At 46.6% G+C, this 23,778-nt stretch overlaps 1 protein-coding gene across 1 annotated transcript; it reads right to left on the minus strand.

Moving 5' to 3' along the window:
- Nucleotides 1-8,220: 8,220 nt before the first annotated feature.
- Nucleotides 8,221-22,833, minus strand: ELOA (elongin A). The gene is made up of 11 exons (XM_055574168.1): nucleotides 22,630-22,833; nucleotides 16,438-16,494; nucleotides 15,332-15,438; nucleotides 13,473-14,658; nucleotides 13,012-13,126; nucleotides 11,844-11,999; nucleotides 11,653-11,750; nucleotides 10,655-10,835; nucleotides 10,247-10,358; nucleotides 9,508-9,689; nucleotides 8,221-8,611 (listed from the first exon to the last, which is right to left on the minus strand). Exons 1-11 carry the CDS (start codon nucleotides 22,780-22,782, stop codon nucleotides 8,550-8,552), a joined length of 2,409 nt encoding a protein of 802 aa, XP_055430143.1. The 5' UTR covers nucleotides 22,783-22,833; the 3' UTR covers nucleotides 8,221-8,549.
- Nucleotides 22,834-23,778: the final 945 nt, after the last annotated feature.

A 23,778-nucleotide genomic window follows, 5' to 3' on the forward strand; every position in this document is an offset into this window, starting at 1 on the left:
CTGATTTATCCTGCACCCTGTGCCATGCTAAGCACATTATGTAGTTTGTATGCATGTGTGTCAAGTTGCTTCACTCATGTCAGACACTTTGTGGCTCCATGGACCATAGCCCGCCAGGCTCCTCCATCCATGGGGATTCTCCAGGCAAGCATACTGGAGTGGGTTGCCATACCTTCCTTCAGGGGATCTTCCCAATCTAGGGATCAAACCCAGGTCTCTTCCATCTCCTGCCTTGGCTGCTGCTGCTGTTCAGTTGCTCAGTCATGTCCAACTCTTTGCGACCCTATGAACTGCAGCACGCCAGGCTTCCCTGTCCTTCACCATCTCCCTGAGTTTGTTCAAACTCATGTCCATTGATCGGTGATGCCATCCAACCATCTCATCCTCTGTTGTCCACTTCTCCTCCTGCCTTCAATCTTTCCCAGCGTCAGGGTCTTTTCCAAGGAATCAGCTCTTCCAATCAGGTGGCCAAAGTATGGGCGCTTCAGCATCAGTCCTTCCAGTGAATATTGGGTTCTTTACCACAAGCGCCCCCTGGGAAGCCCATGTAGTTCATGTGAAACGAAAGTCAGCCTGTTGTGTCCCACTCTGTGACCCCATGGACTCTACAGTTTATGGGATTCTCCAGGCCAGAATACTGGAGTGGGTAGCCTTTCCCTTCTCCAAGGGATCTTCCCAACCCAGGGATCGAACCCAGGTCTCCCACATTGCAGGCAGATTCTTTACCAGCTGAGCAACCAGGGTAGTTCATGTGGTTCATCTTAATTATTTGTCACATGATCTTTAAGAGATAGGGAGTATTGCCCAGTATTTTCTCCAGTTTGAAGGTGAGGAAAATTGAGGCTAAAAGAAATGAATTAATTTGCCCAAGATCAGATAAGTCTGAGAAGAAACTAGGCTTTGAGCCTCCTTTGTTTTCCTGAAACAAAAAGGTATACATAAAGCAAACATGTTGTATCAATTAGCTTATACTGTGTAACAAATCACCCCAAAACCTAAAAGCTTTAAACAACAACATTTACTGTTTCTCATGGTTCTGCAGATCACCAGGGCAGTTGTTTTCTGGGCAAGTTGGCTGGGCTGATTAGTTTGGAATGGCCTCACTCACATGTCTTGTTGATACGAGCTGTTAGCGGAGGTGACGGCCAAGGGTCACGAGCAGGCTACCTGAGCTCACTCACGTTGCTGCAGTTACTGAATTCCAGGAGCACAGGAGGGAAGGGCCAATTACACAAGCATTCAATAACCTCAGGCTTCTATCGTTTTTGTTAATGTTCCATCAGCCAAAACAAGTTTTATTGGCTAAATCCAAATTCAAGAGTTGAGATATAGACTTTACCTTTTAATTGGAAGAACTGCAAAATACTATGGCTCCCTGCTCCCCTGCCCCCAGTGAACCCCTGTTCACCTTTTGTTATGTAACAAATCACTGCCAGATTTAATCTTAAGGCAACAATTGACCTTGTGTGGGCAGGGGGGGTCTGTCTCTTCTCTCATGAAACTCAAGTCTTCTGATGGCTTGGCCGGGACTGGAGGATACACTTCCAAGATGGTGAACTTGCACGACTGGCAAGTTGGTGCTGGCTGTTGGCACAAGACCTGAGTTCCTCCTGTGGACCACTCCATAGGACTGCTTGAGTGTCCTCTTGACATGGTGGCTGGCTTTCACCACAGCAAGTGATCCAAGAGAGGGAAAAATAGAAAATACAGTATCTTTTATGACTAAGCCTTAGAAATCACATGTTGTTGACTCTGCAATATTCCATGGTTCCATACGTCAGCCATATTTCATGTGAGAGGAAACACCATAAGGCTGTGAATACCAAGAGGTAGAACCTATTAGAAGCCCTCTTGTAGGTGGCTACCATGCTACTGTGCATCAGAAGTGACCCCTGAAAATGTCTTTAAACTTCCCTTACGTTTAATTGGTAGTTTGGATGAGGATGGAATCTCAAGATTTTGAAGGTATTATTCTGTTTTCTCCCAGCTTTGAGAAATACAGTGTCATTCTTTGTGTGGATTTCCATTTCCTCCCTGGAAGCTTTTAAGATCTTCTCTTGGTCCCTAGTATTCTGAGATGTGATGCTGTGGCTCTTTCATCATTCACTGTACTGGATACCTGATGGACCTTTTCAATTTATAAACCCTACAAGAGAATGTGTGCACGCAGATGAGGACACCTGCACAGCTGTGCTCAAGCCCCCTTGCAGGGAAACATATTTAGGGGTCTGAGAAGAGGGTTAGGGTGGGGGTAGGGCCTTGCCTTTTCCCATTCCATGACCTTCTAGTGCAGAGCTCCAAAGGCTCAGAAATCTAAATGTGGCCCCCAGGTCATCGCAAAGGTATTTATTTGTCAAAGTAGCAGAATAGGCTGTATTTTTGGTTTGTTTGGCTATTTGGGGCCAGGCCATGCCGTCTGCGGGATCTTAGTTCCCCTACCAGGGATCAAACCCAGGCCCGCAGCAGTAAAAGCTTGGAGCCTTAACCAATGGACTGCCAGGGAATTCCCTAGGCTGTATATTATTTAACAGCTCATTAGTTCCATTTATAACTTTTTTGGGGGAAGTCATATGGTCTTTATTAATTTGAAAAACTATAGGAAAATCTGCAGTCATCTATCAAAATTATACCCTACGAAGAATTTGAAAGGTATTTTAAAAAGATATGTTCACAGTCTGTCTAAATCAGATACAAAGCAGCATCTGTAGAAGCAAAAGCCAGACAATGAACACGTGAGGGCAAATGATCGCACTGAAATCCACAGCCAGCACCTCAGACGCACTTCTGTACTGGCTACTCTACCCCATTGACTTTGAAGCTGTTCTGCTGCAAAGCTTCCTTATTTGTACTCTTGCCCCAGTCCTACAAATACTGGGTATGGCCTGTTGGGCAAGTCGCTTCGCTTCTTTAAATCTCTTATATAAAAGAGTGCCTACTTTATAGTATTTTACTATGAGGGCTTTATAAAATGATGTATGAGAAAGGTTCGAAACACCATCTGCTGGGTAGGAAAAGGTTAAATAGTGTTGATTACTTATTGCTAACCAGACTGTCAGGCTTCCCAGGTGCCCAGTGGTAAAGAATCTGCTTGCCAAAGCAAAAGGCAATTCAGAGCTAGGCTACCCTTCCAACAGCTGCTGCTGCTGCTGCTGCTAAAGGTCACTTCAGTCGTGTCCGACTCTGTGCGATCCCATAGACGGCAGCCCACCAGGCTCCCCCCGTCCCTGGGATTCTCCTGGTTTCCTCCAAATCCACCCCGCTTAGCAATTGCAATTTCCCATTGAACCAGGCGGCGGCTCTGAGCTGCAAGTCTGGTTGTGTGTGTGTGTGTGTGTGCATGCTCGGTTGCTAAGTTGTGTCCGACTCTTTCTGACCCCATGGACTGTACCCTGCCAGGCTCCTCTGTTCATGGCATTTTCCAAGAAAGGATACTGGAGTGTGTTGCCATTACCTCCTCCAGAAGATCTTCCTGACCTGGGGATGGTCTCCTGCATTGGCAGGAGGATTCTTTTACCACTGCGCCACGTGGGGTCCTTCCATGTTGGGTACTTCCCCTAATTCATCATCAATGTCCTGGCTGACATGCTTTGAGCTCTTTTTATGTGCCAGGCCCTATTCTAGGCACTTGACATATTTTTATCTCATTAAATCATTATATGATAGCTCTATAAGGTTGGTGTATTGTCCTCATTTTTGGAGGAAAATATTGAGACACAGAGAGCTTACCTGGCCTGCTGACACTCAGAAGTGTGGGATCCAAAGTTGGGTGGGCTTGTGGATTACCCGAGTCCAGGCTACTATGATTGCCTTTGGAGTTAGCAAATATTTCCGGTGCTCTGCATCAAGGTATATGGATGAATTGCACTTCCCTTGAGTTCTGGGGCAGCAAGTGCAATATGATGGAAATGATGGATGTATCCTCTGGACACAGCCTAGGGTCCAGTGCAGTATTCTGCACTTACTTGGAAAGGCCTCCCTAAGGGAGACTGAGTAACAAACTTTTTTTTTAATGTTTATTTTTCTGCCTCAGATCTGAGTTTCAGCACATTGGACCTTCATTGTGTCATGCAAGATCTTTCACTGTGGTGCATGGACTCTCTTAGTTGTGGTACGAGGCTTCAGTAGTTGCATCGCGTGGGCTTAGTTGCCCCAGGGCACGTGGGATCTTAGTTCCTGGACCAGGGATCAAACCAGCGTCCTCTGCATTGCAAGGTGGATTCTTAAGCACCAGACCACCAGGGAAGTCCCCAAAGCTTAGTTGTTTTGAGTCACTGGGATTTTAGTTGTTACTGTACCATAGCCAAGCCCCAGATTCCCCAAGCTCTTCTTTCTTTGCTTTGCAGTAGTTTAAGTGGCCTTGGTATTATCTGATCGTTAAGGCTGAAAGAATTCCCCTAGGACATCTTGGGTCTGGAGCTTTTTTTATAGGGCAAGCACCGCAACCACTTTCTCTATTTCTTCTATGGTAATTAGTCTGTTTAGATTTGCCATTTCTATAGGGGTCATTTTGATAAGTTCTATTTCTGGAGAATCATCCACTTCATATATAGGTTTTCTGAAGTATCGCATATAGTTGTGACACAGGGTTTTAGAAACTGGGGGATTTTACACATCCATCTAGATTTCTGTCTTTTATTTAAAACTCATAAGATGTGGCAACACTGGACCCTGCCGTCTACCTGGAAACAATCAAGTGGAGCTGGGTTAATAGCTCATTTTCCTTCTGTTCCCACCACTTCTGTCTTACACCAAATTCCTGGCATTTGTGATTCCTGAGATAACAAGAAATTAGGTAGTGGCTGCCTTTTTGGTGGTTGTTGGGGGCTATGGTTTAAAGGACCTGGAAGAGATAGGAGTCTAAAACAGAGAAGTTGAACTAATCTATCTGGGGCAGCAGGGGCTAAGATTTCAGTTATCAGGAAGGACTGACTGACCTCAGAATAGTGCTTAGCTTGTGACCCTAAAGCTTTAATTCCTGTCAATTGGAAACAAAACTTTGCCTTTCATTCCACCTTTGGAGAGAATGAAGGACACTAAAACTTACTGAGCTCTACTTCTTTCATTTAATCCTTCTAAGAATTCCTGCGAGGTGTCATTATTCCCATTTCATAGATGAGAAAGCCGAGGCTCAGAGAGATTTCACAAAGCTAGAGTGGTGGAGCCAGGATTTAAACCTGAATCTGACTTACTCCGAAGTTCATGCATTGTCCTCCCACTGTACTGCTGCTGCTGCTGCTGCTGCTAAGTCACTTCAGTCGTGTCTGACTCTGTGCGACCCCATAGACAGCAGCCCACCAGGCTCCTCCATTCCTGGGATTCTCCAGCCAAGAACACTGGAGTGGGTTGCCATTTCCTTCTCCAATGCATGAATGTGAAAAGTGAAAGTGAAGTTGCTCAGTCGTGTCTGACTCTTAGCGACCCCATGGACTGCAGCCTACCGGACTCCTCTGTCCATGGGATTTTCCAGGCAAGAGTACTGGAGTGGGGTGCCATTGCCTTCTTCGTCCCACTGTATTAGGCATTCCCAAACCAGGCTACCCATGCAACTCATTGAGGGAGGCCTATGAAAAAGTACCTTTTTCCAGATCATACTTCAGACCAATTCAGATTTCTGTAGTGGGGCCCAGAAATCTGTATTTTAAACAATGATTTTGGGAATTCCCTGGCAGTCCAGTGGTTGGGACTCTGCACTTTTAACTGCTGAGGAGCTGGGTTCAATCCCTGGCTAGGGATCTGAGCTCCTACAAGCTATGCGGTGCAGCCATAAAAGAAAAACACAAACTATTTGTGTTGTTATTTCATCACTGTATCCCCTACTAGATGCTGCTGCATGAAGGCAGGGCCGTGTCTGTCTTACGCAGCGACAGAGCAGGGGCAACACAAGTATTTGCTGTGAACATGCAAGTTCCCCAGCCCAGCCAAGAGTTTTTAAACTAAGTGCTCATTTGTATCTGAGTTGCCTTGCATTGCTCATAGGGTTCTCCCCGCTGGGAGTCCCCCTTCCCCAGAACAGCTGTGCTACAATACAGACAGAAATTCAACATCCTTTACGGCCCAGCCCAGGGATTAAGATCTCTGCCTCCAGCCCAGGAACCAGACATTGTGACTGACTACCATTCTGACACAATAAGGAAGAACGGAAGAAAGACAACAGAATATGGGTATTGTTTTTTTTTTTTTATTTAGACATGGAATTTTCCTTTCTTTTCATATAACTTATCTAATTAAAATATTCATCTTGGTAGTTACCACAAAAAAGTAACATAGAAAATCGTATTTACATTTTGGGACCAAAATACAAATGAAGAGCAAGATAATACCTTGCTCCTTTCCCTCCCACTTCCCGGAAAGAAAGAAAAAGCCCCAAAGAAACTGTTCATTACACCAAGGATCACAATGGGTTAATTTGCAATTTGGTGATTTGTGTGTAGTGTAGCACAGAAAAAAGGAATTGCACAAGTTTTCACAAATGAGACCAAAGGTTCAACATCAACCTGTGTCTGCTCTGCAGCCATTTCAACAATCCAGGAGAGGCGGTCGTTTGAAAACTCGGTTTCTCCTCTTCCCTCACCCTTCCCACCAAGTCATATCCCTGATGCAGACACTCTTAGAGGGGGCGGGAGGAAGATCTGGCTCTATGTAAACGGGTGATCCAAAGATGGGGAGTGATGCTGGGGTGTGTCTTTTATTCCCTCCCTGCTCAAAGACTCCTAATGAAGGAAATTAAATCACACACAACTGAATCAAATATGGAAAACTGGTTTCAGTGGCAGAGACTTCAACACACAGGTAAAGAGACAAATTCAAGGTGTGGACACCGAGGAAGCTGTCCCAGGCAACAGACGCCTGGCGCCTGACCCTGGTGCGCTTGTGGTTTTAGAGAAGAGGCTTCCTAGTGCCACATTTGGGGAGTGGGCCGGGGGACTGGTGGAACGGTAACACATATGATCAAGAGAAAGAATGCATTTACCCAGTTCAAAAACACAGCAAATTAAAACACAGCGATACTTGTGTCCCTCAGGCACCTTGCGCAGCAATGCACGCTGAACAATGCAGCTTTTGCTGCACAGACTTCTTGCTGTGTCACTCTGCAACCTTCAGCATTAGCCTGAGGTCTACAGGATGGTTAAAAACAGTGGGCTCCATGCTGTGAGCTTTGAGTGACCTTGTCAAAGGGATCACCAACTGCCAAGCTCCATGGGCTGCCACACTAACCACACCCTCAATCTGCTTCTCAGACTTCTAAAGGATGGGCATCTCCAATTTATAGTATCTACTTCTACCAGGGTCATGACCAAGGGGGTTCCTACTAGGTCACTGCCCTTCAACAGCCAAGAACACTGACGCTGTCCTCCTAGTTCTAATCTTTCGTCCTATGTCAACTCCAAAGTGAGATTCTCCCTTCCAAACCTGTGGATGCCCCTGTGGCTCAAACCCTTTCCTTAAACTGGTCCTTTCCTCCGAATTCTGGCTTAAAGACTCAAAGATAGAGACAGTTTCAAGCTGCAAAGTTCTCTACAAAACATAGCAAATTGTGCTCTTTCAATCACATGATCTTAAAAAAAGGCAAAAACAAAACCGATTTCCAACATAGCATTACTTTTTAAAACCATTCAGCGATTCACAGGGAGTAAGAGATTAAAGTGCTGGTTCTTTAAGTTGCATTGGGGGCCTACAAAAAGCCCCGCCAGGTGTTTGTCTTCTGCCCCATGCCAGTGGGGAGAGGGAAAAGTCAGGGAGGAAAAGGAGCCTCAAGTTTTCAATTAGAAACTGGAAACTGTAAAAATACTGGGGTTCTGTGTCCTCAAGTTAAGCCTCAAAAGAAGCGGGACCTGGCAAAAAGAATGGTGGGGCGGGGGGAAGACTCTAGAACGTCCCTTAATAAATACTATGTGATGAGTAGGGAAGAGATGCACCTGTGCAGGACTGCAGCGCGACACTGAGACGGGTTCCCGGAGGGAGGGGGCCGCCCTAAACACGCCGGTCTCCAGGCCAGGCTCCCCTTCCAACACAGGCACCCCGCAGCGCAGCGTGCCCCGCACAGGCTCCGGGGACACCCAGTCCTCTCTCTGGACCAGAGTCCGCTCAGGAGAGATGAACTGGGACAGGAGAAAGACTTCCACTAGGCTTCTAACAAAGAGCCCTAAAAATAAAAGGCTAAGTGTGTGGGAGAGGACCAAAAAAAAACAGAACAGAAAAACTGGGGGCAGAGGGAGGTAATATAAATACAATCTGGGGGCAATATTTATTAATTAAAACTATGTCTTATAGTTTACAAAGAAGCTAATTAACAACAAAGGTACAATCGACCTTAAAATCCTCGGTGAGAGCGAAGCTTCACGTCTTCAGAACTCTGAAGTGCTCGCCAGGCAAGGAGGCAGCGGCTGCGGACACCGGCTCAGGCACACGCCTGCTGACGGCGCAGGACTCGGGGACCGAAAGCTTCCACGGAGTGGAAGGCTCTGGTCTCCTCTGGAAGTTCCATTCCCCAACCCCCACCGTCCTTGTATTCCTCCCCCCAGAATTCATTTCCAAGGTAAGTCCTCGATTTATCGTCGGGAGAACCTGTTCTTGAAAGCTTTAATCGTCTTGGCCATCATTGGGGCAATTTCTGTGAAGAGAGACAAGGCAGTTGTTTCAGATCCACGGCAGTTTGGACACCAGTGGTTTAGGCAAACCCAAGGCTTGCTACTCTTGGCTCTACGCAGCCAGATGAACCGATGCAAGTAGCAGCCCAAAGCAAATGCTTCCCGAGCACCCACCAGGGCCCCGACAATCACTCCCTCTAAGTCTCTTGGGCTGCCCCTGTACGCTAAGTGACAGAAATGGGCTTCAATCCATGCCAGACTCTACAGGCCACTCTGAGCCGCAATTTAACTCTGCTTCACCAACATCCAAACCAGCAAAAAGCACCCACTCTCATACCTGTCCTGTGCAGCAACAGGTCTGAGATGAGCTAAATGCAAATACCACCTAAGAAGGACTAGCCTGCTTCTAAATGGGTTAGCCTGAGCCCAGCCAAAGCTCCCACGCTCCTGCGAGCCCTGAAGTCAATACAGAATAATGCTTAAGTCAGGACACCCCTGCAGAATACTTAGGATCGTCTATGGTAATAAGGTTAGTGAGACACAAACTAGATCCAACTAGATATAAAAAATAAATACTTGGAAGCTGGGCTTATAAAACTTCAACAAAATCATTCAGCTGTTAACTCCATGCTGTTGCCTAGAGAAGCAAGTCTACATTTAGGCTGAAAAAAAAAAAAACAACAAGCAGAGCACCGAAATGAATATTCACTACGCTCAAAATTTAAACGATACACACAACACGCATATGAACAAGGCAGAGGAAGGAGGCGCTGATGTTCAGACCAGCCGCGGGCAAGGCTCATGCACGCCACACCCGACACACCAGGCGCACGGCTGGCGCCGCACTGACGACGTAACGGGCGCCGACGCTCGTGGGGACTAGCGCTGAGGCAACTGAGCAGAGCCCCGAGGCACCTACTCTTCACGGCTGGCTTCCTAGGATCATAGGAAACGGTGCTGCTGAGCACTGGAGCTGGGTGGGCGCCACTGGTGCTCGGGCCGTCGTAGGCCGGCTCCTCAGGGCTGGCATTAAAGCTGTTGCTGCTGCCACTGCTGAAGGAAGCCCGGCTGCTTCCTGTGGGGTACGGCGCTGGCTTGATCCTGGAACACAGAGCAAAGCTGAAAGTCAAAAGCAGGAGAAACCGACCCTCGGCACAAACAGCCTGAAGTGGGCTGACCTGCGGACTCGGTTCTGTGGCTATGAACAGTGGACCGGCTACCTCGATTTTGCTCATAGCTTGGAAGTGACATGGTAGTCTTTGGGATGAATGATAATCTTGACTAACTTTTCACTGTTTCAGTGTAAATCTGTATTTTGAAAATGCAAACGTACTTAGATAACATAGTCATTGCAGTAACATGTTTTCTGTTTAAGCAGAGAAAGGGAAAGCCTTAGGGAATGAGTCTCAGAGGCAGGCCCTGTTCTCCATGTAATCCAGAACTCTCTGAGGGGCAGGGGTCATTATCCGGGCCACAGTGCAGCCATGGAAGCTGCGGCTCAGGGAGCTAGGGCCCAGTGGGTCAAGGACAGCCTTCAGAACCCATTCTGGCCTCAGGCTCCCCCCTCCCCCAGACAAAATGAATTGCTTCCTGCCCTAGGGCCTGCCCTCGGGCTCTCTCCCTGAGCAGGCAGAACCACAGAGGAACAGAGGTCTTACCTGATTTTTTCAGGCACAGCTGCTCCTCCTGTTCCAAATTTCTCCTGCCTCCTTCGAACATCACGAGGTGGCTTGGCCACCGAGTTGACAAAGGCCATTTTTGCTTGTCGGCCTGTGGATAAATGGAGGTTAATACCTGCCTTCTTGAGCTGAGATGCTACTGTTAATAATCTATGCTGTTAAGAGACAAAGGCTTTTCAAGGGCCTCCAAAGGTAGTGGACAATCGACCAGCCCTGGAAACCTCTCTGTAGGGTAGCATGGGTAGTGGCAGAACAAACACCTTGCCCTCTGCCCACTTCTGCAAATGAGAGAGTGCTAGGGGCCAGAGGTTAGCTGAGCCCGCCACAGCCCTGACATGAGCAGAGCACAGGGCTCACTCTTCTGCCAGTCCCGGCCTGCAGTCTTACCTTTGGGCTTATTGGCATGTGCAGATCTGATGTTCTTTGTGAGGACTCGCAGCCGCTGCTCTCGTGCATCCTGAAGCCGCAGGTACATCTCCCGCCATGACTCGTACTCTTCCGGCCTTTCATCCTTGAAGTCTCGGTGACAGTGAACTTTCCATAATTGATCCGTTTCTTCAATTAATACCTAAAATCAGAACCAGGATGTCATTTACACGCGCGCGCTCTTGCCTCCTCCTTCTGCCCTCAGTTGCCGGGGCGGCCGGTTCCTCGCAGTATTTTGGTCTGCACGGTAACAGCAGTAGTGCTGTGAAGCACCCTGGTTCCGGGAAAAACCAAATCCCTGAATTAAAATATTAAGTGCAAGGCACTGCTAACTGCTGCTGGGGGCTGAGGGGCTAGGAGAGAAGACAACACCAAATTAGCTTCAGATCAGTCTTTTCCTGTGCAGGGAAGGAACTGAAGTCCAGTCCAAGCATTCCCCCAGCACCACACTGAACCGCCATGGCCAGGGGCCGCCCGAGGAGGAGATGCCACAGATCCTTTGAACCAGAGAGGGACAGCTCACGCAATCAAATGAGTGTCTCCGGCCTTAGGAGGACTGGGGGATAGATCTGTTTGCCTCTAGAAGACACTCAGTCAATCTTCCGTGTAGACACTCAGGTGTCTGGTGAACAAAGCTCAATCCCTGCCTTGGATCCCACGGGCTGTGCTTCTAGAATTTTCCCTTGACTTCTGAATCTAGGAAAGCGCAAGGGACGTGTGGGAAATGGTCCACCTCTCCCCGCTCCCACCTTTTAATCCCACCTTGATTCTAGCCTAAGAGGCCTACTTAAGATGCTAGGGGCAGGGGCTAACACTCTGCTTGTTTAAAGGCCCATAGGCAAACCCAGAACAGTGCTCTGACTGCTGCCTGCCCATCACTGTGGCAAATCAGAGACAAACCTATTTTTTCAGACACAAGCCAGCAAACTGCCCTCCTGCCATCCAAGCAGGACACTCACGTGATTGTACTCTTCTATTCGACACAACTGATCAGGTGTGCACCTCTCCAAAACAGGTTCAAGGACAGAATATGGGACGCCTCCCACTTCAAAGATCGCTGCAGAGGATCGAGGGTAAAAGGGACTGAGTAGCGGTCAAGTCACCCAGTGACCCAACGTGCCAGGGAGCAGAAGAGAAGCATGTGACTTACAGTCGATGTTGTTTTTAAGCACCCGGATGCACTGCTCGTGCAAGGTCATCATTTTGGGGAGATAGGCACACTTGGAACCAGAATAGACCTGCATCTTAGAATTCATTCTTCTTCCGGTGAATCCAGCTTCGTCCTCTTCCTGGGGTGAGGAGAGTGCTGCAAGACAAGAAAAACAGGAATATAAGTTATAAAAGGCACTAAGCTGGACCTCCCTAGTGGTCCAGTGGTTAAGACTCTGAGCTGCCAATGCAGGGGGCGCAGGTTCAACCCCTGGTGGGGGAACTAAGACCTCACATGCCATGTGCTGCCATCAAAAGATTTTAAAAAAAGTTTTAAAAAGGCACCGGCTCTTCAATGAAAACTCTCCTTCCACCCCATTCTTCAGCCTCTCAGTTCCCTTTCTGAGGCAACCAGTGCCTCTGAGAAAGCAAAAGAATTAGACAGTTTCTTATGTCCTTCCAGAAAGTCTATGCAAAAACAAGCTAACATTTTATTCCTTTTAATCAATAACATACTATCATTTTGTCATTTACTGAATTTTAGAAATCACCTCAATACATAGATTTTTCCACTTAAAAAAAAAAAGTGGCATAGGATGCCATGGTGTGGATGAGCCATGATCCATCTGTGAGCCTCTTACTAAGGAACACCTGCTGCTGCTGCTGCTAAGTTGCTTCAGTCGTGTCCGACTCTGTGTGACCCCAGAGACAAAGGAACACCTATGCAGTGTCTAATTCTTTTGCTATTAAAACTAACCTTAAAAAAAAAAAAAAAAACCAAACCCAGAAAAAACCTAGACCTTTTTTAAGCCCCTGTGGAATGTACAGACCAGAAGGCTGCTAGTAACAGCGGCTGCTAAGACTTGATGACACTCACTCGGTGAACGGCCAGAGCTCAGAGCTTCACAAGCATTACCACTTTCAACCCACCTCATAGGCAGACACCACTATTTCATCCATTCACAGAGTACGAAACTGAAGCCCAAGAAAATTAAGTTATTGCCCAAGATCATATAACTTGTAGTAGAGGCCAGAGCTGGGATTCAAACCTAAGCCATCCAACTCTAGAACCTGTGCTCTTAGAAAATGCACCATTCATGATGTCAGATAATAAATTTTTTAAATCACTTTTTCCTTAAAAAAAAAAAAAAAAAAGACAAGCAAATTACCTTTTCGCTTTGGTTGGAAAGATGACATCAATTCAGGGGAAGGAAGTGGACGGTAATTGGCCTGGATCACAGGTAATGGGAGGTCAGGTAATACTGGCAACACATCGCTGGGGACCTGCAGAGAAGAGACCAGTGACTGGAGAGCCCCTTTCTACCAGCACAGCTCCTTCCCACAGTCGATGCCCAGCAGTGCTGATGTGGCAGTAACTTCACAGGCAGCCTGGAGGAGAGGCAGCAGCCATGCCTGATACCACCTAAGTCAGGAGACACACAGATGGGCCCAGCGCGATGGAATGCCTCAGAAAAAGTTTTCTCGGGTTCTACCGACCCTGGTGGCCAGAGAGGCCAGGAGGAAATTATTTCAGATTGAAATTCAGCAAGTCACGGAAAAGCCAGCCAAGCAAATCAGCAGTGGGGTTGCAGGCCCAGGTGCTCTGGGTGGAAGGGGCCGCAGGGGTTACCTTTTTCAGCTTGGCTGAGTCGGCTCCAACTGGCGGAAGCTTCTCAGGCTTGTTTTCATTCACCTTAGGTAATTTGTGAACTGAGTCCAAGTTTTTACTAGTGCTTTTTGAATCATTTTTTTTAAGTCCTTTTTCTCCGGGAGTCGTGGTTGAAGTTTTCACAATCTTTTTCTTTTTCTTCCGGGGCTGGTCATAGCTGAGGTATGACTCAAAAGACATGGTGGGTTTCTCAAATTCATCATCCGAATCTGCCTCCTCACCTTTAGGGAAGGAAGCCACTGACTTTCTATCTGAATGCGAAGGTTTGACTTTCCCTTCTTGAGTTTTCAGGTTGTTAGAAACCTTCTCTTTTGCCTTGGGCAACAGGTCTCCTGCCCCCTTGCCCATGTCTGAGTTTTCTAGACTCTGCTTGTTTTTGTCTGATTTGGTTTTCTCGGAGTCTCTAGGTTTGGGCTTTTTAAGGTGGTTGTCTGAAGCCACCTCCAAGGCGGGTAAGACCTTCTTCTTGGCGCTGCCCTCCTTCTCCTTCTCTTTCCTGACACCAGAGGGCGGTTTCTCCTTTGTGCTGTCCCCAGAGGTCGGCCTCCGATTTTCCTCTTTGGAGACGACCTTGTGTGACTTTTCTTTGATCAGAGAAGACTTCTCGTCTCCTCTGGCATCCGCCGGACGTTTTTCTTTATGGGAAGATCTGTGCTCCTTGCTCTGACTCGTGCTTTCTCTCCCCTGGGCTTCCCCCAGGTGTCGCTCTTGACTGACCCCCAGTCTGTCCTGAAAGGCATTACTATGGCCTTTGCCAGGCTTCTGGCGGGGAACAAAGGGCTCATGGTCCTCCTCCAGGGGTCTGTAATGGTCCAAAGACATGTGATGAGGGCTGGTGGATGGTGGAGGGGACTGAACATGGCCGTAATCGGAAGACTCATGGTCTGAAGAGTAAACTGGAGAAGTTCTGTGGTACCTCTTTCTTTCATCTCTCCTCGCATGACTGTGAGATACTTTGTGAGACCGCTCGAGCTCTGGGAGTTTTCTGTGCTTTTTCTGTCTATTATCAGGACTGTATGACTGGCTGCTGGAGGCTTTCCAGCTTTCCGGGTAGTCCCCCTCTATCTCTGCCTCCTCCCTTAGGGCATCCCTGGGGCGCTTCCGAGAACTGCTCTTCTCAAAGTTCTGTTCCTCAGGCTCTGTGGTTCTAAAACAAAAGGAAAAAACAGAGAAAAAGTTCAGGGTAATCCTTGTTCACAGGACAAAGTCACAGAACCTGAACATGACAAAAGATGAAGAGTTTACATAGTTAGAAACATGGGCTTGGGAAGAAGGTTCTGCTCAAAGATACTCAACTAGGTTTTAAAACTGGGAAAACTCAAATATTCCATAAATGGAACATGATGAGTTTAACTACAGGCTACAAAGATCAAGTATCTTGTGTACGTGAAAATGCTTAAAAAGCTTTTCAACACAGGGAAATATTGAATTTGTTACATTAAAAAGGGGCAGTAATTTATGTCAGTTTATTCACAACTGTATAAAAATGACTTTTAAGACCAACTTAGAAAGAAACATTCCAAAATGTCAATAATGCTGATCTCTGAAGGGTACAATTTAGAAATTTTTATTCTTTCGAGTTCCCTGGTGGCCTAGTGGTGAGGATTCTGGGCTTTCACTACTGTGGCCCAAGGTTCAATCCCTGGTCAGGGAACTGAGATCCCATAAGCCATGAGGCAGTACCAAAAAGAGAAATTTATTCTTCTACTTTTTAAATATTTTATAATATTCTTTAATGATCATGGCTTATTTTTTATAATTGAGGCAGAATAAACATTTTAAATAAGAAGGCAGAGAAGGAATAAGAGAACTTTTCCTACCGTTCTACAGGAACCAGCTTCTTCCACTGGGCCACCAGGTCCCTGGCAAAGTTACCGACGTGCTCGTGTTTTCGCAAGCTGTTTACCGTTTTCCCAACTCCAGTCTCCTACAAAGTTGACAAAGGAATCGTTGGAAGGTTGTGGAACTAGGCTCATAATTTTCTAAAGAAATAAAGCCTCCTGCATTCCAACAAACCAAAACTTCATCCAAAAACATACAAGTCTGAGTACAAAGTTAGTTTGTGTCAGTGAGCCAAACCTCTAACGACACACAGTAGCAAAGCATACCAAATTCAGAAGAGGAAAACACTAAATTAAAACACCTCTGGAGGGACTGCCCTGCTAGTCCAGTGGTTAAGAATCTGCCTGCTGGTGCAAGGAACACAGGTTCAATTCCTGGTCCCAAAGATTCCACATGCCTCGGGGTGACTCAGCCCATGTGTCACAACTCCTGAAGCCCACCTGCCCTAGAGTCTGTGCTCCACAACAAGAAAAGCCACTGTGATGAGAAGCCTGCTCGTGGCAACTAAAAAAGCCTGTGCACAGCAATAAAAACCCAGAACAGCAAAAATACAGTAAAAAACAAACAAACAAACAAAAAAAACAAACCAAGCCCATGGTTTATAAGACATAAAACACTTCTAGAACTTTAAAAATAATAACAAGAGTGATTATGGCAGGTGTCAGATCCTGACCTAAGAGTACTGCATCTGGTGTCTGAGTTAATACTTTTTTTTGGCCACACTGTGCAACTTGTGGAAACTTAATTCCCCAAACCAGGAATTGAACCCAGGCCCATGGCAGTGGAAGCACAGAGTTCTAACCACTGATCCACCAAGGAACTCCCTGAATTAATACTTTAGGAACAGTTTCATCATCCTAAGAAGAAACCCAGTTCCTCCCACCCCTGGTAATCACTAATCTACTTTCTGTCTGTGGATCTGCCTACTCTAGACATTTCATATCAATAAAACCACACAATATGTGACCTTGTGTCTGGTTTCCTTCACTTCTAGAGCCCATGGTCTTAACCTTACTGTATAATCTCTCCGATTGCAAAGGAGATGGATACACTTGTATAATACATAAAATTACACAGCTCTTACCGCAAGAATGTCTACTGTAATGGGCAGGGCGGAGAGTTTCTTCAAATATTTCAATAGCTGCAGAGAGAAATTAAATACACATTAATTGTTATAAAATCATAATCATTCCCTGAACAAATATCAAAGAATACTATCTAATGGCAAAGTGCTTACCCTGTGTTATACAATATTAAGTATGGTTATTATCCTATTTACAAGAACGAAAACAGACTCAATAAAGTTAAGTTACTTGTCCCAGGATGCATGTAGGGCAAGATGCACTCAGCTCTGTGGCTTTAGATTCCATGCTTTCAACCACTATGCGACACCAAGGGAAGACCTATCAGTTCTAATATAAGTCATCAACAACTACCGCTCTGCCCCAGTTAGAATTTCTGAGAAAGGTGCCGAATGTAGGAAATCACTCATGGAGGAAAGTAAAAAGAAGAGGTCTCAAAAAAAAAAAAAAAAAAAAAAAAGAAGAAGTCTCTACAGGAAAAGGGAATCACATTTCCAGAGAAAGTGTGTTTAACAGAATTGGGGTTTTTGTTTGTTTGCTTTTTGATGTTAAGTGGGAAGCCAAGACCAATTTCAAGTTGCTAGAATAGGCGCTTTGCATTGCAAATGGTAAACGAAAATGTCTGGGTAGACTGGAGAAGCAATCTGGGTCTGGCCACATTTCTTTTCTATAGTATAGTCTCTTGAACTTGATCAAAATCAGGATAGCAGAGCTGTTAAGATAGAGTCTCAGCCAAAGACAGGCTTCAGTGTGCCCCTGCCACTTTCTTGTGGGGTGATCTTGTGCAAGTCATTAACCTCTCTGAGCCCCAGTTACTTCATCTGCAAAACAGAACTGAGTCCTGTCTCGACTTCACAGGTTGTGAGGATTCAAACCATGTCTGTAGCCCTAGTGCCTGGAATGCTATATAAGCTCAATAAGTGCTTATTAATCATTTCATTCATCAACTGACCATTCGTTAAAGTTAAACAGCTACCCATAATCTTCTACCAGATATTCTCAGCCAGTTCCTACTTGCTCCACTTCTAACCAAAGTCATGACTGCTATGCCATTCTCTAGGAAAGGTTTATGTATATACAAATAAATTTACATTCTGCTGCTGCTGCTGCTAAGTCACTTCAGTCGTGTCCGACTCTGTGCGACCCCAGAGACGGCAGCCCACCAGGCTCCCCCATCCCTGGGATTCTCCAGGCAAGAACACCAGAGTTGGTTGCCATTTCCTTCTCCAATGCGTGACACTGAAAAGTGAAAGTGAAGTCCCTCAGTCGTGTCCAACTCTTAGCGACCCCTGGACGGCAGCCTACCAGGCTCTTCCGCCCATGGGATTTTCCAAGCAAGAGTACTGGTGTGGGGTGCCATTGCCTTCTCCAAATTTGCATTCAAGGAATGCCAAAAAGTACAGGTTGTTCAAAATAGATTAACTATGACTGCCTTTATATTTAAATATCTGATAACAGGATCTGTTCTTTTTACATGTGTAGCCCAGGCTATACTTAGTATGCCATATTACTACTAGGTGGAGTAGTAAGTATGTGTTTCTGGTCATTCTACTTCAATAATTACTGAACACAGTCGCTAGGCAGAGCAACTGGATCACATGTGATCATCTTGTTTGACTGGGAACAACTGAGAAGCCAAGTAGTGTATCTATGGAAAACTATGCTCCACTTCCAATTCAATCACCACCATCATCCAACTCAGGACAAAGTATATGTGTATTTCTTGTCACCCAAGTGATGGGTGCAAAGATTCCTGCCAAATCCTTTTCTTAAAAAGGAAAATTTAGACTATCTGAAAAGATAAAAAACAGATTGTCTCCTCTAACACCATTCTCTGGAAGGCATTTATATATTGAATACTATTTATTGTGCATTGGCTACTACGTTAAGCTCTTACACCTGTTAGCTCATTTCATTCTCGTTAACCAACTCTATAAAATGGATTTTATGTTTCCCATTTTACAAATACTGAAATTGAGCTCAGTGAGATTAAGGTAACTTGCCTAACAAGCAAGTCAGTCAAGTGTGTTTAACACAGCAGGCACTGGGTTGGTAAAATGTTACAGAAAAACCCCTTTGGCCAACTTAATACTACAAAGCCACATAAAAAACAAAAACAAAAAACACTGTCCTTAGAAAAGAGGAAAAGAAAATGTTCCTCTTAGCACACGTGACACAAAGCAGAAGAGTCCCTCCTTAGTGTCACAATGTCAGACAGTTTAGAGTCTGCAGAGGAAAGGTCACTACCAGGACCTCTATAAAGGCCACATATAAGATAGGGCTAGAAGTCACTGAAGGTGTGTCATCTTGAAGCCTAGCACTAACTTGAAGTGTAAATCCTGTCTTTCTGCTTCATTTTGGGTTAGAAGGGGCGACTTCAAAGCAGACAAAACTAAAACCCAGGAGATATTGAAACCAATTTAGCCAAAGCCAAGAGAAACACAGCTTCAGAGCCTCTCTATTTTCAATGAGGTACAAAGAAGAACAAAGCATTAAAAAGGTAAAGCTCTTTGGGCATCCTCAGATCAGATCAGATCAGTCGCTCAGTCATGTCCGACTCTTTGCGACCCCATGAATCGCAGCACGCCAGGCCTCCCTGTCCATCACCAACTTCCGGAGTTCACTCAGACTCACGTCCATCAAGTCAGTGATGCCATCCAGCCATCTCATCCTCTGTCATCCCCTTCTCCTCCTGTCCCCAATCCCTCCCAGCATCAGAGTCTTTTCCAACGAGTCAACTCTTCGCATGAGGTGGCCAAAGTACTGGAGTTTCAGCTTTGGCATCATTCCTTCCAAGGAAATCCCAGGGCTGATCTCCTTCAGAATGTACTGGTTGGATCTCCTTGCAGTCCAAGGGACTCTCAAGAGTCCTCTCCAACACCACAGTTCAAAGGCATCAATTCTTCAGCGCTCAGCCTTCTTCACAGTCCAACTCTCACATCCATACATGACCACTGGAAAAACCATAGCCTTGACGAGACGGACCTTTGTTGGCAAAGTAATGTCTCTGCTTTTGAATATGCTATCTAGGTTGGTCATAACTTTCCTTCCAAGGAGTAAGCGTCTTTTAATTTCATGGCTGCAGTCACCATCTGCAGTGATTTTGGAGCCCCCAAAAATAAAGTCTGACACTGTTTCCGCTGTTTCCCCATCTATTTCCCATGAAGTGGTGGGACCGGATGCCATGATCTTCGTTTTCTGAATGTTGAGCTTTAAGCCAACTTTTTCACTCTCCACTTTCACTTTCATCAAGAGGCTTTTGAGTTCCTCTTCACTTTCTGCCATAAGGGTGGTGTCATCTGCATATCTGAGGTTATTGATATTTCTCCCGGCAATCTTGATTCCAGCTTGTGTTTCTTCCAGTCCAGCATTTCTCATGATGGACTCTGCATATAAGTTAAATAAACAGGGTGACAATATACAGCCTTGACGTACTCCTTTTCCTATTTGGAACCAGTCTGTTGTTCCATGTCCAGTTCTAACTGTTGCTTCCTGACCTGCATACAAATTTCTCAAGAGGCAGATCAGGTGGTCTGGTATTCCCATCTCTTTCAGAATTTTCCACAGTTTATTGAGATCCACACAAAGGCTTTGGCATAGTCAATAAAGCAGAAATAGATGTTTTTCTGGAACTCTCTTGCTTTTTCCATGATCCAGCGGATGTTGGCATTTGATCTCTGGTTCCTCTGCCTTTTCTAAAACCAGTTTCAGGTAGGTGGAAACTTGCTGTTACCAAACTCAGGGACCAGTTGTAGTTTGCAAGAACTGTTAACAAGTCATTGAGAAACCGAAAACATTTGCACAGTCCATGCTTAAGAATCTCAGTGTCCTTTGCACACTACTTCATCCCAAAGAGCTAAAGATGTTCAAGGTGTTGACCCCTTGTTCTCCACTTGCCTTCAAACTGTGTTCCTGGTAGTTTCCATGTTCAAACGATAACCTGTGACAAGTAACTTGACCAGCCATGAAAACTGTTTCCACTTAAATAGTAGGAACCAAATGACCCTGGTTTGCCTCATACATTTCCCCCCAAGTAAGCTAGATTATACATGGGCTTAAAGTGAAAACAGAGTTATAGTTAAACATCTGTATGTTTAACACTGGAAAATCCATGCACAGAGGTGTAGGATCAACCCTTTGGTTAACAATGGTTTGAAATCAAGATTTAGTTTCAAATTTCAATACTGCTATATAATCATCTTGCAATTTCAAGAACAACCTGTGGGAGCTTGTTGGGTTAACAGACGGTTGAGAAGGCCGGGGTGCCAGCTTGCAGTTTTCCCTCTGCATTAGCTCATTTGTGAATGCCAACTATTGTGCCCTTTGCAAAAATGATCTTCATAATGCAAAGTCAGAAGTTTAGGATGACTGTCTGTGCCCAGATACTCACAATCACTCCTAGCTGGAATAGGTTGAGAAGTCAAACAAACCTTTTTTTACTTTTAAATTTCATGCACATCAACAACTAGAAAAGCTACTTCAAAATTCAAGCTCTAGTGGGGAAATGGCTACAGATACTACATGGTGCTTTTTTTTTTTTTTTCTTTTTTTAAACCCAATGGAAGATGAAACTGGGGAGATAAGGGGATTTACATAATGTTGTTTTAAGGTTTTAAAGTCAGTAGCAAACCTACAGTGTCCAGGAAAACAAGCTAGTACTCAGAAATAATGACCATTGATTAGAAGCCCACAAAGGGTTATTGTAAAAAGAAACTTGTAAATATGCCTGTCCACTAGGTATTGAAGCCAGGATAGAAAATATAACACAAAACAAGTGAAAGCATTTCAGTTTTCACAGACTTAAAGCTCAAATGTCGTCCTGAAGAAGCTGATCTTTGAGCTAGGTATGCATGAGAAGCAAGTGCTCTGATAATGAGATACAGCATTTAGAAACAGAAAAAAACCTCACCTATGACAGACAGCAAGGTGAAGAGAAAGGGACCCATCAAGAAAAACTGTAAAGAGTGGAGATGAACATCTACTGAGCACTTCCGCCTTTTAGTGCTGTCCTAGAAGAAGCAGGTGAGGAAACTGGCTTAGCAAGGAACACCCCCCCCCCACCCCCGCAATGTCCATGGCTAGCAAATAAATTAGAACTCAAATCTCCTCACCATTTTATCTCTAATGACTCCCTGGATTATTTCCTCTTTAAAAGGCACTCTGGGATTTACAAATCAAACTCTTAAGGACTGTACACAGCAGCTATAATGCTGACAGAAATGTCAAACACCTTGAGTGTTTTTATCACTGTATTTCAATAATTTAAAAAAACACTAACATCCACCGGACCCTCTCCCAATCACTGAGAAGCTGAATGGAAGAAAAGTCGGAAGAAAAAAAAACACCCCAAAAACATGCATTTAACTTATGAAAACAGTTAAGGAGGGGGAACAAAACTCGCCGAGCACAATTAAAAATGGTTGCCCATCAATCGCAGCTGCCAGAAACGGTAGCCCTTACCTTTCCAGCAATGCCAGAAGGAAAAGAAAAATCTAGCTGCAACCTCTAACCCTGTTTCTCCCCACCTCTTCCAATTACAACCTAAGTTTTTAGTTAGGGTGACATGAGGTTTATTTTTGCTTTGAAAGAGACCTACTGAGAAAGCAAAAAAAGAGTCCACGATCTAATTATCAAGGCGGAAAGGAATTAAAAAACGTCTTAAGGACGCAGGGACCACACACCGAGCCTAAGTTCCATCAGGCGCATGCAGAGACACCCCCCACCCCCCCTCCGCGCCGCTACCCTCTTCTCTCCAACAAACATCAAAAAGACGGGAAGAAATCAGGGGACGGATCGCGCAGGGCGAGTAGCTGAGCGGGCAGGAGTTAACTCCGGGCGGGGAGCTCTCCCGACAGGAAAACAGCTGGCCCGGGACGCCCGGGGGAGGACTCCGCGAGCCCCGCCGGCACGCGGCGTCCGCGCGGAGCGCGCCCCGGCCCCGCAGCAGCCCGCGGGCGCCCGGGGCCGGCACAAGCCGAGGCCCCGGCCCGTCGAGGACGGCCGCCCTGCGGGCCCCACCGCTTGGGCAGCGGCCGGACGGCCACGAAGTTCCCCGCCGCAGGCCGCAGCCCGGCGGGGACCGCGCCGCGGGTCCGAGCCCCCCACGGCCGGGCCCGGGCCCGCGACCGTTACCGGGCCGCGCCGCGCCCAACGCCCGCCCCACGCCGCACCCGCCCGGCCGCCCGCTCGCTCACCTTCTTCGGGTCTGCGTTCGTGGCCAGGCGCGCCTGCAGCTTCTCCACAACTTGCAGCGCCGACTCCGCCGCCATCGCTGTCACTGGCGCGGCCTCCTCGCCGGAACTGGGCTCGCGTCGCGTCCTCGGGCTGCGGCTCCGCCCTCCGTGCATCCCCGGCGGAGACGGAAGCGCGACCGGTCCCTTCCGGGCCTCGGCGAAATCGGGGGGCGGGGAGGGTGGGGTGCGTCGGGGCCGCTGCTCGGCCGCAGGCCCCGCCCCCGCGGCCGGGAACCCGGGTCCACTGAGCGCACCCGGGCGGCCGAGCGCTCCGGGAGCCAGGGGGTCGCTTAGTCTCGGCGCGCCGGGTGCTCCGCACTGGTCGCCGCTGGGCAGCCCCGCTTCTGGTCCTCGGGGGCGCGGAGCCAAGGCCCGAAAAGACCACGCTCCGCTGTCCAGCCGAGGCGGACTGTAGATCGCAGCGCCGGACCCTGGTTTTATAAATCCGGGCCGGTCCCTTGCGCTGTTAGCCACGCCCTAAATAACACCTGTGTGTGGTTCCTGAGTGGGTCTGCGGCTAATGAAATCAGCAGGGATTAAAGCTAGTGACCACTCTTGATTGGGCGCACTGAAGCCCAGTGATTGCGTTTGCTTAATTTCACTCTCAGTACAACCCAATGAAACGAGTCATATTATCCCCATTTTACAGATGAGGAACCCGTAGCTCAGGGGGATGAAGTTAACTTGCCTGTGGTCACATAACAGCAAAGAAGTGATGCTGGAATTTGAATCTAAACAGTCCAGGTTCACGGTGAACGCACATCTCTGAATAGGTCGATTTGAGGCCCAGAGAGTGAAAGGGATTCGTTACGTCAAACAATTTAGCTACAAGCGGTAACAGCCCCGCTTGTCAAACAATTTAGCTACAAGCGGTAACAGCCCCGCTTGTCAAACAATTTAGCTACAAGCGGTAACAGCCCATGTCTCACTTTCACCCCAGAACACTGCCTGGTACCCGAGTACCAAATAAACACTTCTTGAATGAACCAATGGCTGTTTCCTCTAAACCAGTAGGGCCTGAATCAGACCAGTCCAAGACACCATCCCTGAGAGTTCTTACCCTCATCCCAGAAGCACTAAATTTTACTATTAATAAACTATTATCATGGC

This window comes from Bubalus kerabau, chromosome 3 (genome assembly GCF_029407905.1).
Source record: "Bubalus kerabau isolate K-KA32 ecotype Philippines breed swamp buffalo chromosome 3, PCC_UOA_SB_1v2, whole genome shotgun sequence".
Taxonomy (NCBI): domain Eukaryota; kingdom Metazoa; phylum Chordata; class Mammalia; order Artiodactyla; family Bovidae; genus Bubalus; species Bubalus kerabau.

What these genes read in the sequence shown, in the direction of transcription:
- ELOA (XM_055574168.1), bottom strand. Translation starts at nt 22,782, where the DNA reads ATGCACGGAGGGCGGAGCCGCAGCCCGAGGACGCGACGCGAGCCCAGT. An exon ending in AAGCTGGTTCCTGTAGAACG is followed by an intron (nt 14,659 to 15,331) that starts GTAGGAAAAGTT and finishes CTTTTGTTTTAG; the next exon opens with AACCACAGAGCCTGAGGAAC. An exon ending in GCTTAAAAACAACATCGACT is followed by an intron (nt 11,751 to 11,843) that starts GTAAGTCACATG and finishes GATCCTCTGCAG; the next exon opens with CGATCTTTGAAGTGGGAGGC.